The sequence below is a fragment of the Pelodiscus sinensis genome, chromosome 11 (assembly GCF_052426305.1).
Source record: "Pelodiscus sinensis isolate ZL-2025 chromosome 11, ASM5242630v1, whole genome shotgun sequence".
Taxonomy (NCBI): domain Eukaryota; kingdom Metazoa; phylum Chordata; order Testudines; family Trionychidae; genus Pelodiscus; species Pelodiscus sinensis.
In genome coordinates, this window is record NC_143062.1 from 47,161,597 (window position 1) to 47,178,975 (window position 17,379).

The following is a 17,379-nucleotide window of genomic DNA, read 5'->3' on the forward strand; positions in this document are numbered from 1 at the left end:
GCCCACTTCTTCAGATAACCGTAGTTATCTGATACTGTCGACAAAGCTTCTGTCGACAAAGAGCATCTAGACTACATCCAGTTCTGTTGACAAAGCAAGCTGCTTTGTCAACATGAGAGTGTAGACGCAAAGGACAGTGCAGATGCAATAACGTCTTCTGTCAACAGAACTCTGTCGACAAAAGGCTATCTTCCTCGTAGAATGAGGTTTACCGCAGAGTTCTGCCGACGCTATGCTGACAGAACTCGGTAGTAGTGTAGACGCAGGTATAGTTTTGTCGACAAAAGGCCACTTTTGTCGACAAAACCCTGTAGTCTAGACACACCCTAAGGTACCACAGGGCTGCTCGTTGTTGTTAAAGTTACATACTAACACGGTGACCCTTCTGAAGCCTGTTTTTGGGGGGGGTTCTCAAATTAATGCCAAATTACTCTTCCCTCTTTGTATTAAAGGCTTCTTTTCTACACTCACTCTGTGCATGTGAGTGGGGAAACATTGTCTCTCCAAGCCCCCAGGGGTGTTGTGTGAATTTCCCAGGTTTCTGGGTCCAGGACTGGAGCCAGTTCTGTGTTGGATGGATGGAGAGGAATCCCTAGATATTGAACCCAGCTCTGGCTGCTGCTGGCTCCACGTAGCAGAGAGGTTACACATGTTAATGTTGCTGACATTGGGGCATAAGTCTTAACATATGCTCATGCCGAAAATAGCACATATTTGTAGAGCACCAGCAGTTTGTCAGTGGATCTGTTTGTCAGCAATTACCTGATTGCCTTGATCTTGCTATAGTTGCACTAACGGGGGAGGGATGGCTTGGTGGTTTGAGCATTGGTATGCTAAATCCAGGGTTTGTGAGCTCAATCCTTGAGAGGGCCATCTAGGGCAAATTTGTCAGGGATGGTACTTGGTCCTGCTGGGACGGCAGGGGACTGGACTCAATGACCTCTCAAGGTCTTTTCCAGCTCTCTGAGATAGGTTAATCTCCATATATTAAAGGAGGCCCTCTGAATTTCAGTAGTCTAATGCACAATGACACCACATCATATGAAGGCAAAACAATCACTTTAATTTTTCTCTTTTTGTTTCATCTAGCCTGTGTTTCAACTAAGCTGTTTGGATGGGATGAATGCGCATTGACTTTTAATATAATCCTAAAAAAATGTGGAAATGTAAACCATCAGGAACTGGTTTTTAATTGCTTCTGAAAAGTTGCATATTACAAAATCAGATAAAACTGTTTTTAGCTGGTTGTTTCCCTCTGTTCTCCAGGTAACTGATTAGAGTTATCTTTATGAATGCCTTCTGTGGCAGCTTGCATTCATTACAATGAATACTTCCCAAATTGTAAAGCCGCTGCACAGTGTCTATAAAAATGGCCTCAACAGTACTCTATATAGTCTTGTTATTCATATTTGTGGTGGTGGTTAGCAGTTTGGCTTTGTAGATAAATCCAGTTGTCAATTTTAGATATATAGACAGTGTAAAGCATGCATGTAGGGGTCAGCTCCAGTGTCCCTTCTAAGCTGTGCAAGCCGCACAGCTTCACAGGTGATTAATCAGCCCCGCCCAGTCAGAGGCTCAAGGCTTGGCCCATGGAGTTGCCTGACCGGGTGGGGCTGATTAATCACCTATGAAGCTGTGCTGCCCCACAGCTTAGAGGGAACACTGGTCAGCTGTCATCCTGGGATCTCCCACAAAGACCCAGGTTCAAAAGCTGGTCCTAACCGATTATCACTTGTGCAAATCTTTTTTATAACCAAAACGGTCTTTGTGGATGCGCATTCCGTTCGTTTCCGCCACTAAGCCAGTCAGAAATCTTGCACTCTGCTGCAGACTTTCAACTTGCTCAGAGCCCGAATGAAGAAGGCGGTATCCGATCTTCCAAATGTGATGCAGGGAGGAAAAAGCTGATGCAATTCACGCATACTTGGTAATAATAAAATAATCTTCTTAATTCTTGAAGTCTGAAACAAAAAGCAAATGTGTTTGAAACTGACAATGCCAGGACCTGTACAACGGAACAGAATGTTGCATCTCAGAAGACGTGTTGCTTCACATTCTAAGATACCACTTCGCTTTTATGGGGAACAACTAATATGAAAACAGTGTATCTTTAAGAATATTTATTTAAGTAGTACAGTTTATGGGTGGGGTGTTTAAATAGACACCTTTCCAAGACTCTAGGTGCCTTACCATAATTAATCTTACAAAAAATGTAAGTAAATTAAGCCTATGCACAGGAAGAGAATGTTTATTTTCTGTGTAAAGCACGAGGCATTGATGATTGTGCTACAGATGTGTGAAAGAATAATAATAAACAATAGAAATGTTTCATTATACTTTTAGTGTAGCGGACACTGTTTATCTTTAAAGTAATGACAATTCTCTAAACTCGAGAATTGCAGCAACTTCCTTTAGTATGAGAAGCAGAAGGCTGTAACTTGACAGCAAACAAAAGTGAAATTGACTAGAAATCAGCCTCCCTCATGCTTTGCCAGATAAAACCACAGTTTCATCAGTTTGTGCTGATAAGATCCAAGTTACATTCCTAGCTGGCAGTGAAGTAAGCCTGTAGGTAATGGAAAGAACTCGAATGTGAAATTGCGGAACCATTAACTGTGGTTTATAACCTATCCTTTAAATCACCTTCTGTACCGAATGGCTGGAAGATAGTTAATGTGACGCCAATATTTTTTAAAGGATCTAGAGGTGATCCTGGCAATTACAGACCAGTAAGTCTAATGTCTATACCAGGCAAATTAGTTGAAACTATAGTTAAGAACAGACTTGTCAGACACATCGATGAACATACCTTGTTGGGGAAAAGTCAATATGGATTCCATAAAAGGAAATCATGCCTTACTAATCTAATAGTGGGTTGTGCCCACAAAAGCTCATGACATCATCTACATTTTTTGTTTGTCTCCAAGGTACTGCAGGACCATTTGTTGTTTGTTTTTTCAATTATAGACTAAGATGGTTACCCCTCTGAAACTTTTTATTAACTAGAGTTCTTTGAGGGGGTAAACAAACATGTGAACAAGGGGGATCCAGTAGATATAGTGTACTTAGATTTCCAAAAAGCCTTTGACAAAGTCCCTCACCGAAGGTTCTTAAGTAAAGTTAATTGTCATAGAATAAGAGGGAAGGTCCTTTCAGGATTGATAACTGGTTAAAAAGACAGGAAACAAAGGGCAGGAATAAATCGTTAGTTTTCAGAATGGAGAGAAGTAATTAGTGGTGTGCCCCCAATGGTCCATCGAGGGATCAATTGTATTTAACCTCTTTATAAATAAATAGGGGAAAGGGGTAAACCGTGAGGTGGCACAATTTGCAGATGATACCAAACTGCTCAAGATAGTTAAGACTAAAGCAGACTGTGAAGAGCTTCAAAAAAATCTCACAAAACTAGGTGATCGGGCAACAAAATGACAAACGAATGTAATGTTGATAAATGCAAAGTAATGCACATTGGAAATAATAATCCCAACGAGCACATAAAAATGATGGGGACTAATTTAGCTACAACTACTCAAGAGAGATCTTGGAGTCATTGTGGAAAGTTCTCTGAAAACATCCACTCAATGTGCAATGGCAGTCAAAAAAGCAAACAATGTTGGGAATCATTAAAAAAAAAGGGATAGAGAATAAGACAGAGAATATCTTATTGCCTCCATGGCATGTCCACATCTTGAATACTATGTATAGATGTGGTTGCCTCATCTCAAAAAGATATCTTGGCATTGGAAAAGGTTCAGAAAAGGGCAACAAAAATGATGAGGGGTTTGGAACAGCTGTCATATGAAGAGAGATTAAAAAGACTGGGATTTTTCATTTTAGAAAAGAGGAGAATAAGGAGAGATATGATAGAGGTCTTTAAAATCGTGACAGGTATGGAGAAAGTACATAAGGAAAAGTTATTTACTTGTTCCCATAACATAAGAACTAGGGGCCACCAAATGAAATTAACAGGTTTAAAACAGACAAAAGGAAGTTTTTCTTCATGCAGCACACAGTCAACCTATGGAACTCCTTGCTAGAGGATATTGTGAAGACCAGGACTTTAACAGGGTTCAAAAAAGAACTGGATAAATGCATGGAGGTTAGGTCCATCAATGGCTGTTCACCAGGATAGATGGGAATGGTGTCCTTGGTCTCTGTTTGTCAGCGGCTGGAAATGGGTGACAGGGGAGAGATCACTTGATGATTACCTGTTCTCTTCACTCCCTCAGGGAGAACCTGGTATTGGCCACTGTCGGCAGACAGGACACTGGGCTAGATGGACCTTTGGTCTGACCCAGTGTGGCCGTTGAATGTGACTTGTTTGCTATTCTGAAGCACCTCTCCAGTTCATGCTAGCGTATGTTGATGTGAGAGGAAGGGTGTCTGCACCACGGAGGGTAGCAAAGAGTAAAGACTAGGGGCAGTTCCAAGAAAAACTACACTTGAACTTGTAAGTTCAATTTCCATATCTGTCAAACTTTAATACAGCTACCAAAGAGTCCAGTTTCACTCGGGGATGAGTGCTCATTACTTCAAGAGAGTGACTCCACTTTATGCCGGTGTTATCTGGAGCCAATTTGGGCTTGTCGGGCCCTGTTCAGTCCCAGTCAGGGCTTGTCTACACCGCGAGGAAGATCAACACTACTGCAGTCAATCTTCCAGGGTTTGAATTAGCAGGTCAAGTGAAGACCTGCTACTTTGAACTGAGAGGGTGCTCCGGTCGGCGCCGGTAGTCCTGTTCCTTACAAGGAGTGAGGGAAGCCGATGGGATCATGTGCTTCTGTTGACCTCCTCCCGTGTGGATGGTGCCAAAATGTGATTTAAGCTACTTGGACTCCAGCTATATAATTAACGTTATGGGTGGTGCGTATATTAATTTGACTTTCCCTTTAGAGTAGACCAGGCCTCAACCATAGAACACTAGAATTGGAAGGGACCTTGAGAGGTCATCGAGTCAAGTCCCCTGCCCTCACGGCAGGACCAAGCACCATCTAGATCATCCCTGATAGATGTCTGTCCAACCTGCTCTTGAACATCTCCAGAGATGGAGATTTCACAACCTCCCTAGGCAATTTATTCCAGTGTTAAACCACCCTGACAGACAGGAAGTTTTTCCTGATGTCCAACCTAAATCTCTGTCTAATACCAGTGGCAGTTGTCTATACAGACTAATTTCACTTGCTCAGATTGACTGTCTGGGCTGCCCTTTCTCTCCAACAAATGGGAGCTCTCCATCTAATTTGAGCTCTGGAGTCTATGAAACCCCTTGGTGTCAACTTCTTGGAGACTTTCCACTTGCTTAAACCCAGCCATGGTGAATGGGAGTTTGCATGATCCTTCTTGGATTTTGCAGTAATTTCCTTTGTTATGTTAGACATTCTCCCCAGTTTGTAATGTGTTAGGATAGAATTTTCAAAAGCATTTCCATGGGAGCAGAGTTAGACTAACAGTGAATATGTCTGAAAGTACAACCCCATGTCTCGAAACCCAGTTAGCATAAAACCATCCCTCCAATCCCTCTGCTACACCTTCTGGGCCAGAATCAAAGACTGTTTTGGTGAGTTGGAGTCTCTCTATTGACTTACATGAGCTTTGGATTAGGCTAATATTCCCCATGAAAAGAGAGTCAGAATTCCCCCTTCCCCACTACCTTTGGTATTTCTACAAACACAACCAAGAAAAAAGGAAGCGTTTTCACCCATACGCTTCACATTCTTTAAGGAAGCCAAGGTCAAAGCTTACCTCACCGTGGAGTTGTTACAGACAGTGTATGTAAGCGGACCGTGTCCTTTCCAGCTAAAAAAGAATTCTAAATTCTGTTAATGAAATGTGCCATTCTTCCAATGTTAGAATAAAAGATTAGCCAGAGTGCATCACACCAGGGTAAATCATCCTGAAAGCACATTCAGCAAAGGTGAAGCAGACGCTTAAGCTAATTATCTGCATCGCACTTACTTTAAAACTGCGCCCCCAGTAAAACTGGAAATAACCAGAAGAGAATTGAAAAGACATCACAATGCATGCTCTCGGTGAAGGGATTTTCAATCCTCGGAGTCTTAGTTGACTTTGATTCTTCATGCTACTGTTGTTTCTTTACATTTAAAAGAGTTTACAGTTCACATGCCCATGAAAGCAAATACAGTTTAGCTCAAAAGGTGTTTATGCACAGCTCGCTTTTTCAAGTGTGTCCTAGAAAGGGTGAACAGAAAAATGGTTGGGGTACCAGACAATGGCATTGAAGGATTAGCAAAATTAGTTAAATCTATGTAGACTCATAGCCTGTGAAGTCAAATGGTAGCTGTGTGCATGTAGATGTGCATGAAACTTGCCTAGAGACATCAAGTTTAAATCCAGAAGAGGCCATCACATGTATCACAGGTCATCCATGCACCAAACCTAATAACCAAATGAGACCAAGATTTTACAGTGCACAGGAGAGTAGACTATTGTGTACGGCAAGCAGATAACTTTTTTCCCAGAAGGAAGAATGTACTGGGAGAATAGGTCTTAGGCCAGGTCTACACAAGGGAGCAATACTGAACTAAGGTATGCAACTCCAGTAATGTGAATAATGTAGCTGGAGTCAACCTACCTTACTTGGACTTACCGTGTCCCATCTTCCCTTACTCCTCATGGCCTAGTGGAGTACCACAGTCTCTGGGAGCATGATCAGTGGTCGATTTAATGGGTCCTTACAAGACCTGCTAAGTCAACCTCCAGGAGATAGATCTACACAGCGTCGATTGCCCAGTAAGTTGGAGACAAGGCCTTAGATTCACATACTTTAGATACTCTTCCTGATACTGTGAATAAATTTGCATGTATGGTATTTCAACCCATAAGGTGTTGCACTCAGCACCTCAAAGGACTGGACCCTGAATCTGTCTGTACATCTCTCTGTAAAATGAGGATAAAAATACTGCCACCATATCTACCAGTACCACAGTTCTCTCCATATATATAAGACACATGTTTCTCCACTGACTGGGTAAAAAATTAAGTCTAGGGACTTGCTTGGGTTTTTTTCACTGTTATGTTTAAGAGACATGTCTGCCACCATTCCAGAAGCAAACTGGGTAATGAAGAGAGTGGAAATTTGTATTAAATAATCACTGATTGGATTTAGTCCAAAGACAGTAACCAAATGAAAACACTGAAAGTCATTTGGTTTTATCAATATTGGAGAATATTCTTATTCGTTTGCTGCCCGGACACAATTTATTTTAATTGCATTTGCTTTGGAGTTGAAGCCGAGTTTGCAATAAAAAATGACCTTTTTTTTAACCAGTCTGGCAAAAAGCAAGAGGGCAAACATTTTTTTTCCTTCTGAATCTGAACTGTCACCAACATTTTGTCAAGATTGTGAATTTCCATCATTTTAAGACAACCCTGCATTGGAGGAGGGAACTGTATTGTCTCTTTGTTTCTTAATGTGAGGCTATGCTGGTTTTTGGCCTACCTTGAAACTGCAAAATGCATCAACAAAATTCTTACAAAAACGTAAAGGCCTTCTCCTAACCGAAAAAACATGCGGTCTTCTCTTGGGTTGCAAGGCAGATTGACTCATCCACTGGAAAGTTCTGCCTATTCGTATTCCATGACTGCAGCAAAACATGGCTGCCTATTCGTATTCCATGGCTGCAGCAAAACATGGCTGCCTATTCGTATTCCATGGCTTGAACTTGACTAACGATCTATGTTAGTTCATTTTCTCTGCTCTTTGGGGTCCACATTAATAGATTGTATTACTTCACAGTTGAGATGGTGCTTGGCTCCCACTTTCTGAATCATGTACAAGGGCTTTCTCCCACCCCGATTGCTCAAGGACGTGAACATCTGAATACCTGGCATCACTGATTCATACCCTAGTGGGTCAACTTGGTGATTTAGCTTTCCGAGCTAGATCATGCACCGTGCAGTTTTGGGAAGAAGGTATCTTCTAGGGGAGATGTTAAAACCCAAGGTCGTTGGGCACCTGTATTGAGTTAACAATGACCATCCCATGGCTAAGCATTAACTCTAGTAGCTTTGGCCAAACTTTCCATTCTCTCAATCCCCGTGTTGTGCACTACCCTTGATTCACATTCAAGGGGAGTCATGTTTCTGGGGCCCTCCATTTGCACAACACTGGTTTCTGCGATTCTTTTGGACGTTAAGCGACACGTGGCAGAAGTCAATGAGAGGAGCATCAGTGACTACTAAGCAATCTGGGTAAGGATTTCGAAAATCCACTCCGTGGATTGAACAGAAGTTTGGGAGCCCTTGAGATGAGCGGCTCTGTCGATCAGGCCCCTGCGGTCAGAAGGAATTAGAAGTGAGCAGCTACCCCATGGAGTCATTTATGAAGTAATGGGCTGGGCCTGAGATGCAGAGCTCAGCTATGGATTTGAGCTTCCTCAAAGACCAGGGCTGTTTAGCTACAGGGTTTTGGCATAGCGCGCAACAGGGCTGGGGGCCAAGCACAAGGTTGGATCTGAACTTCCCCACAGTTGGCATCTGCATGAGCCACTGGTTAAGAATCGTGGAGGATGGGTCCATCTATGGCTGTAGAGTCAAGATGATCAGGAATGAAACCCCATGCTCTTGGTGTCCTCAGCCTGTAACTACCAAAGCTGGGAGTGGATGGCAGGGGATGGATCACTCAGTAATTCCTCTGTATGACAGGAGAGGGGTCACTTGATGATTCTCTGTTCTGTTCACTCCCTCTGGGGCACCTGGTATTGGCCACTGTTGGCAGACAGGACACTGAGCTAGATGGATCTTTGGTCTGACCTAGCATGGCCGTTCTTATGTTCTTAAGATGCTGGACTGGGGCTCTGGACATCTGGAGTCAGTTCCTGGCTCTGCCACAGACTTGCTGCATGTCCTTGGGCAAGTCACTTATGCTCCATTGCAGGGGAAAATCCCTATTCATGATAGCACTTAAATGTGTGCCTAAGAATCATCCTGATCTGGGGCCTAGCATATTCCCTTGTCTCAGTTTGTACACGTTGCTTATATGCGATCTCCCCTGCTCCCCTCTTTGTCTGGTCTATTTTGTGTGTAAACCCTTCAGAGCAGGAATTCTGCCAGTCGGTGCAGTGTCAATAGAGTCTATCTGCTGAAATTAAAATAATAATAACTGGGGGGCTGGCTCTGGCCAATTTCTCAAACCTAAGGTAACCTCCCAGCTCCTACATGCACATTGCTGGTATTTCTGGTTACCAGTGGGGGCAAGGGGAACCTTTTGGCTGAATGTATTTTCTGGTAAAAGCACCGATAAGATGTGCATCAAAGGAAGGAAGCATTTTGAGACCTACTTGATCGTATTTATCTCCATCTTGCATTCGTTCCGTTCTAAAACAAAAACAGGAGACCAGTTACTGTGCTTGTACTGGAGGATTAAACCAGTATGTTTATGATATAATGAGCAATGACTTGCATAACATGCAATGAAGAAATTGAAATTGAATCGCTAAGTGCATCATGCTGAGTAAGAGGTTTGTTCTAGCAGAAACTGTCATATTAAATTCTTGTCGTGGGCCCAGAACTCTTTGGAGTCCTAAATGTTTTGGAGGAGACTAATCTGAAATCAAAGTGAAGTTGCTTAGGGTTGGCATGCCAGAAAGGGGCCACATTTGGAAAAGTTCAATGAACCTGCAGAGAGAGGTTGAAATTAATGGCTGCAGTACAAAGCTTACAGCTAACATACCTGCTGATTTGCTTGTTGCTTTGATTCTTCATGCTCTGCCTTCTTGCCGGCTTCTGAGTTGGTCAAAATGTAGCAATTTAAACTGGGAGTGGGTCCCAATTTCAGTATTTAATACAGAGAAATCACTTTCCACCGTTTAGTACAGCGTAAGAGACACATTGCTTGAGAAACATGGCATTTGGAAGGATATGGATTTGTTTCTCCGTTGCTTGTGGGGTCGTTTGAAATCCAAGCAAAGTGGGTGGAGCATGTTACTCTTCTAATTTACTCACCTTTGACTCGCGTGCAAAGCAAATGTAAATGGCACCCCAAAAGAGACTCTGTCCCTTTAATTTTTTTTTGGCGGGAGAAGGGCCCAATTTTCTGCTGCTGCTTCAAATTGATTTTGCACCTTTGAAGTCACTGGAGCCATGCCAAGAATCTAGCTTGTTGGATGCCAGTTCCTTTATGTGGTTGGGTATTTTCAGCTAAGAACAGCGTTTGCAAGCTACAATAAGCTGCTATAAGAATTAAAACATGAGCGTGTTTCTCATGGACTAAACTCTGCCCTCAGTAGAGACCTCTCATTGTTACTTATGGTGAAACTCAGGGCATAATTTTGGCCCTGCTATGTTGAGAATAATTACCCTATGTAGTATTGGACATGTGTAACAATGTTGCCCTAACCACATTAAAGCTGTCTCATTGCTTTCCATTTCCAGTGTTCTGCCTCTTGTGGCCGGGGCCATAAACACCGAAATGTGTACTGCTTATCAAAGGAAGGCAACCGCTTAGACAATGATTATTGCAAGCACCTCGCTAAACCGAATGTGCAAAGAAAGTGCAGAGGGGGCAGATGTCCAAAGTGGAAAACAGGAGACTGGGGACAGGTGAGCAGCAAGATTTTATCTTTTGCACCATTGGAGATTCATTAGCCATTGAATTGTTTGCAGCCTCATTTCCGTCCTTCCGCAATGGAAGTATAAATGTTCCGGGGGACATGCTCAGAGCAGGGGTCCATCCGTGTAGCTCCAGATAAGCCAATGGAGTTGCACTGTCTGCGCCAGCTGGAGACCTCACACTGCTGTTATAAACAGAAAAGCGGCCGGCTGATAAGAAGCATCAGTTGTAAATTTCTTTGGCTGCTGCTTAAAAAAAAAAGGCATTACTGCATATGAGTAAGCAGAATTTTTTCCCCCTTGTTCTTTATTATTTAAATACTTTGGCTCATGACTGCAATGGTGATTCACTTGGAGGTGCGTGGAATTAAAATGATTGTTAATTATTTTCCTATGAAAGTTGAGAAAATTCAGATGAACTATTTGTTTTAAAAAATACCTGTCACTCAGGTTTGCGTTCTTCCAAATGCCTAACACTAACCACAGCAGTTTATTTCTGTGTCATTACCAAATCTGATGCTTAGTGTACAGGCTACAGAAAAAGCAGGGAAGTCTGGATTTTGTTAAAGGGTGCTGTTTGCTAAGGGTATAGCTTTAATCCATTTTCATTCTTTACAGTGCTTTCCCTATAGTAAACGATTAAGAAATACCTCTGGCATAAAAAATATCCATTTACTTTTCTCATCTGTTTTGTGCTAACACTGAGAGTGAAGTTTTTTGGGTTTTTTAAACTAACATTTAATATTTGCCATAACACCAATTGCACCTTTAACCTATTTCATCAGATTTATTTTTACCTCTGAATCTCCATTTTGTGTGTACCTTAATGATGTGCTAATCAGTCAAATGATTGAAGATGCATAACTAAATGAATTTTGAACTTGTACAATGTAACAATCTTTCTTTGCTTTCTGTAGTAAGGCATAAAACTCTAAGGCTACATCTACACTACCAGTTTTCTCAGCAAAAAATATGCAAATGAGGGATTCTATCTCATTTTCATATTTTCTGTCGATCTGTCATTGCACTGGGGTTTTTGCACAAAAATGAGCAGTGTGGACATTTTATTTTTGTGCAAAAACCCCTTTTTCTGCAAGATTGGTATACCTCCTTTTTTGGGGCGTAAGGATCTCGTCGTCATATCAGAACTGTGCCTTATTTAAAGTGACTGCTCCTGAAAGCAATTTTGCAGCTAATAAAAGCAAACATACCAATACAACGGTCTGCTGATTGCTTAAAAACATGCTAATTTTAATTGATAAAGATAAATGTTTTAAAATTCAAAACATTCTACTGCATGATAAGATTCAGTTTCATACAATTTGAAAGAGAAGCTCAATTTAATGAGAATATGAGATGATTTATGGCCTAAAGTAATCTGTTATGACTAGGCAATTAAAGGATATTTGTATGGTAATGATCAAACTATGAATAGTCACATTGTTTTTCGCAAAAGAGCTAGATTGTCAGCAGATACATATTGGCTTCGTTCCAATTGAGCCAACAAAACTTTGCCAATGTGATCGAGTGAGGATGTGTCCCTAAAAAAATTACCTACGAAAGCAAAGATAAAAGGGCATCTCGTAGCAATAAAATAGATCATTTTAAAATAAGTGTTCTGATACAGTTTCTTTCTAGCATGTAACAAACACTCCAGTCATTCTATAGTATATTGACAGTTTGTCTGTTTTGATATAGTAAAACTGGAACAGTTAGAAGTCTTGAATAGGATCACGCCCTAGTAGCACGCGTGCCATACGTCTAGAAGTGCCTTTTGCGCTAAATACTTCTTGAAGATGTGCAAATACATATTTCTAAACTGCTGAGCAACAGTCATTAAAATGCTCTCTACAGCATATGTCCTAAAGACTGCCAAATAAAAAATAAAGCAGAACAGGTGGCCAGATCCCAAATTGGTGTAAGTTAGACACGTCAAATTCCATTTCCTTAGTCAGCTGGTTAAACATTACTTTTAACCAGTTAACTGATTAAGCAGGGGTGGGCGGGCTGGAGCAACCCCTGTGTTGTGGGCAGGGGCTCTTTCCGGCCCCACGCAGGGCTACTGACCTCCAGGCTGGGAGATGGCAGCCTTCCATTAACAACCCTAGTGTAAGTCAGTGTAGCACCAATGCAACCGTAATGATTTACTCCAACTGAAGCCTGAGTCGTCGATTTTTTCAAACACTACCTTTCTATTTGTGCTCCAAAATGTCACAGGATCAATTAGAATGCACTAAGAAATAAATATTGTGATTAGAAATTAGACAGCAATAGAATTTTACAACCCCTCACACCAAAAAAAAAAAAAAAAAAAAGTACTTTCACACCCTGGATCCAATGCCTGATGAAGTCCATTCAGTTGTTTCTGTTCATTTCAATGGGTTTTGGAGGGATGTAGGGTACAACCCAAGATGTGGGGGTAGGAAAGCGTCTAGAGTACATTCACAGGTGGCTCACTGGGTTTGATGATGGGGGGGAGGGGTTGGCCAGAGCTAGAACTGCAGGATAAGGCCCCCAATTAATACAAACACGGGCAAAACTACAGCCAGTTACGTGTACCTTTTTCAAAGAGAATGACATTTTGTAGAAGGCCAGTTCAAGGCGTAGGTGCCATTCAAGCTCCATGTGAAAGGATAAAGGGAGCGGAGGGAGCTGATTCATTGAGCCCTGCAAATCCACGGGTATCCGCATCTGTGGATGCAGATATCTGCAGCCCATTTTTGCAGATACAAATTTTATATCTAGAACCCTGCAAATCTGCGGATATCCACTCTATGGGCTCGTCTTCACTACATGGAAGATCGCCGCTGCCGCAATCGATTTTCCAGAGTTTTGATTTAGTGAGTCTAGTTAAGCCTTGCTAAATCAAACTCAGAGGGTGCCCACACCAGCATCTGGTACTCCTGCTCTTGTGAGGAGTAAGAGAAAACGATGGGAGTGTTTGGTCCCATCAGCCTTCCGCTGTGGGAACACCACCAAGCTCGGCTTAAAATAAGCCAACTCCAGCTACATAGTCTACATAGCTGGACTTGTGTACCTTAAGCCAAACTCCTGGGCTGAGTGTAGACCTGGCCTATATCTGCGGGTATCTGTATCTGCAGATATGGATATGAATATCTATGGATCATTTTTACAGTTATGGATGTGAACGCAGATACCAATTTTGTATCTGCACAGGGCTCTGCTGCTTCGCTCCTTCCACCCTAGGGGTGAAATGAACTATGCACTGTTTGAAATCGTAGCTACAGATACCATCAACCAAGCATTGTCTTTTTTCAAAGATCGTGTCAGCTGTAAAATATAAGTATGGTGCTCTGCGACCATGAAATTGTCTCTTTCTGTAGCAGATAAACCCAACTATAGACTGGGTGAGATACAAGGCAGAGTTTTACAATTCAAATACATTTTCTTTGTCACCACACGCCCACAGATTGTATCGTGTGTGCCTAGGGCTGTTTCCTTTTTCCTCTTAGGAATGGTATATGAGCGATTAATAATGAATATGAGCCAGCACAGAGTAGAAGAGAGCGCTCCAGTTCTGTGTACTTTCCATTATCTGGAATGGCTTGCATTTAAATTCTGAGCAATTCTTTTTTAGAATCCGCCTTCCGAGAGCCAAACAAGTTTGTCTCAGAAAAAGGTTTGTCTCTTCAAGTAATGAATGGACCTGTATTTTTAACAAAGCAACTGCACTGAGGTGTCAGATATGTCTGACAGCTTAGGTGCCGCTGTAAATCAGCACCAGTACCTTTTAAGCAGTAAAAATAACAAAACTTATTCTGTAGCCTGAAAATTGTCTCTATTTATTTAGATTTCAGACTGAAGCCTGGCCCTGTATTTTCTCAGTGATTAAAAATTTGTACGTCACATGTGTCAATATGTTCCATCCTTACTGTTGCATTCCTCTGTAGAGTGGAGAATTTCTGCTAAGCCACACAGAGGCCTGTTATAAATGGTGGAAAATCTGGCAGGCTTGGGTTGTGAATATATGAATATAGGAACAATATGCCTTGATCCTTACATAAATAGGGCAGGACTGTGGTATCAAGTTGATCGTTCTTTTAGGGCCAGATAACCAGTACGTTTAAATCAGAGTTGTTCCTCTGAGATCAACAGAGAGAAGCCAATTGGTATGATAAATAAAAGAGTGATAAAATAAAATAAAAATACTGCAGGGCAGAGTGCCTACATAGGCATTTATAATAGGGTAGTGTTCTATTACTAGGATTTTACAGCTGGATTCCCGTCTATACTCTGACAAATATGTAGACATTATAAACAGGGAGGGAGAAAGCTGAGACTGATTAGGGACTGACTTATATCCCCTTTGAATCGGGACACGATGGGGGGGGATGGAAATCCTTTTGAAAGAATGCTGGCCCATAAACTGGCCACAGCCTTACACTGCTCTGCTTTGTAAGAACAATTCTGACCCTCCAGTGTTAATATTCTGAAGGCAGCAGTAAATACTCTTCCATTATCCATTAAGCCAAGGGATTGGTTTTGGAGCCTCGTATTTGGGGAAGAGTGGGATGTGTTCTGGTTACACATGTACGATATAGCAGGGAATCTCAGAAGTGAAATCCTGGCCCCGTTCAAGTTGGTGAAAAGATTCTCACTCCAAAAGATTCTTCCCAACTTAGGCGCACAAATGGGGTGCAATTCTGCCTCTGCTGAAATAAGCGGGACTTTTTCCATTGACTTCATTTGGGCCAGGATTTTATCCCAGGCCAGTCCTTCAGTTAACCAAAATCCTTTCCTGGGGGCTGGTCCCATGGATTAAAAGCCCCTGTCTGGTCCTTGGGAGTCGTATAATTTTGCATATAGTAAACCGTAATACAATTATGAGAGCTTTACATACAATAAACTTCCATGATGAAAATAAGACATCACCATCCTTTTTTGCTCACGATGTTTGCTCACAATGTTGGATAGCTATTCAATGCAGTTTCAAATGTCGGATTAACCCCTTTTAGGACAGCAATGTCCCAACATTCTTGCAAACGTACTTTGTTTTGCAGGTGATAAACTTGGGCAAAAGTCATTTTAGAATGCACTAAGCAGCTGGGTAGTTGTGTTACTCCAACCGTGTTTCCATTATTTAGCTAACTGTCCCCAGTGGAATGTTTAAGATAAAGAGTGTTATTAATCACAATAGAAGTACTACAGCATATGGGTCAGATTTGCATCACCTAGCTAACTGCATTGTGCTTCTCTTCCAAGTTGCACAAACCAGTCTTTCATAAATATTTATAACCAGGAGAATGTTCACAGTCAGCTTTTCTCTGGTCTCCTTTGCTTTATGGTGGATTCGGTTAGTAAAGGAAATGCCGCATTACATAAGAATACTTTTCAGTTACTTGGAAGAAGATTCCTTTAACATTGCTTAATTCCATTGCTAAATAAGGCTTACTATCGTGGTATTACAAACTTTCTCAATAGCTTACATATGAATAAGATCTTCTCTACTGACCTTTAAAGAAGCAAAATGTGGATCATAATACCTACATTTGAACCATGCACTTCTGTTATACACACTTCTTATCTTTATTATTCTTATTTCATTTTTATAAACTATGTATTAGGACTTCACAATAAAAGAAATCCTTAGAGCAATGAAGTTAAACACTAGTCAAACTTATTATGATGGAGCATATTAGCAAAAAGTATTTTTGTAGGAAACAAATTAAGCTGTTGAAAACAGTAAGCTGTGACTATTAAAATCCAAAAAACGTATTTTACTCATGATTAACACCAGTCTCTCATCAGATGACTGAAAGTGGATACAAATGTGTGTGTGCCATAATGAAGCAAATACACGTGACAGTAAAACAAGTAATTTACAAAAAACAGATCTGTTTGGCGGGGGGGGTATACAGGATGTAGTGTTTTTGCAGTGGGATATTTGTAAACTGAAAGCAATTCCAGAAGTCTCGTACTTACAGAACTTCATTGCTTCAGTCTTTATGCAGTGTAATTCATGCTTGCTTGTCATGAAAGGCTGATCAGTCTACTGACTGTTTCTGTATTGTAAAGTTTGATTGATTTATTTAAACTATTGAACTGGATGTGCAAGGAGCAACGTACAGCTCCAGCTGACTTGTGATTTTTTTTTAATGATGCTTCTATCCTTGGAGATTTTTGCAGCATGCATCTTATAGATGATACGCTGCCTCCGTTGAAGTTAATAGCAAAACTCCCATTGACTTCAATGGAACTGGGATTTTACCTGATGCATTCACATTTCCTGCAAAATGTTTTCTTACACAAAGAAGAATTTTCTGCAGCAAAAGGAGACTGAGTTTTAAATGTCTTGGGCTATTGTTTGCTAGCTTAGAGTAGGAGTGTTAAATGTGTTTGCAGAACACACAGCGGAGCATTATCTCAGCTCCCTTCTTGGTCTGAAATCAGAGAAGTTCACTACAACAGCAGAGTTTCATCAGGAAAATAAGCAAAACGGAAAGGAAAGCTGCAACTTACTTCTTTATGTCCCTCTCTAGTGCTCGGTGTCCTGTGGGCGAGGAATGCAGCAGAGAACTGTGTATTGCCACGCCGGCGCTCAGAAAACAGCCAGGGAGACGGACTGTTACCAGTTCACAAGACCAGTCTCTGAACAGGAATGCCACATTGCTGGATGTCCCAGCTACAGCTGGGAAACGGAGGAATGGCAAGCTGTAAGTAATAAGGGCCCGCTCTGGGCAGCTTCAGCAATATTCAAAGCATACCAAAGTAAGACCCTCGGCCTGACGTTTAACGGTATCACATTTCGCGGTCTGTGAAGTGTGAACTACTCAGAGACTTAGGAGACGG

At 41.5% G+C, this 17,379-nt stretch overlaps 1 protein-coding gene and 1 long non-coding RNA gene across 17 annotated transcripts in view; one reads left to right on the forward strand and one right to left on the reverse strand.

Annotated features, from left to right (window-relative positions):
* The window catches only part of ADAMTS9 (ADAM metallopeptidase with thrombospondin type 1 motif 9), a 159,627-nt gene that overhangs the window by 106,275 nt on the left and 35,973 nt on the right, over positions 1-17,379 (forward strand). For all 6 annotated transcript variants that reach the window (XR_012906430.2, XM_075938510.2, XM_075938509.2 and 3 more), the window contains 2 exons: positions 10,393-10,560; positions 17,070-17,243. Coding sequence is in view for 5 of the 6 variants with exons in the window: in XM_075938510.2 (XP_075794625.2) it covers positions 10,393-10,560; positions 17,070-17,243 (342 nt within the window). In the remaining variant the exon portion in view is untranslated. The remainder of the gene's footprint in view (positions 1-10,392; positions 10,561-17,069; positions 17,244-17,379) is intronic.
* Positions 1,043-17,189, reverse strand: LOC149523821 (uncharacterized). Of its 11 annotated transcripts, none has more exons than XR_016350453.1 (5): positions 17,050-17,173; positions 9,692-10,815; positions 9,300-9,336; positions 5,956-6,189; positions 1,043-1,961 (listed from the first exon to the last, which is right to left on the reverse strand). It is a non-coding gene; the product is annotated as an uncharacterized LOC149523821 (long non-coding RNA). The 11 variants fall into 11 exon arrangements; XR_016350455.1 differs by having other exon boundaries at positions 5,956-6,396; XR_016350448.1 differs by lacking the exon at positions 9,692-10,815 and having other exon boundaries at positions 17,050-17,189.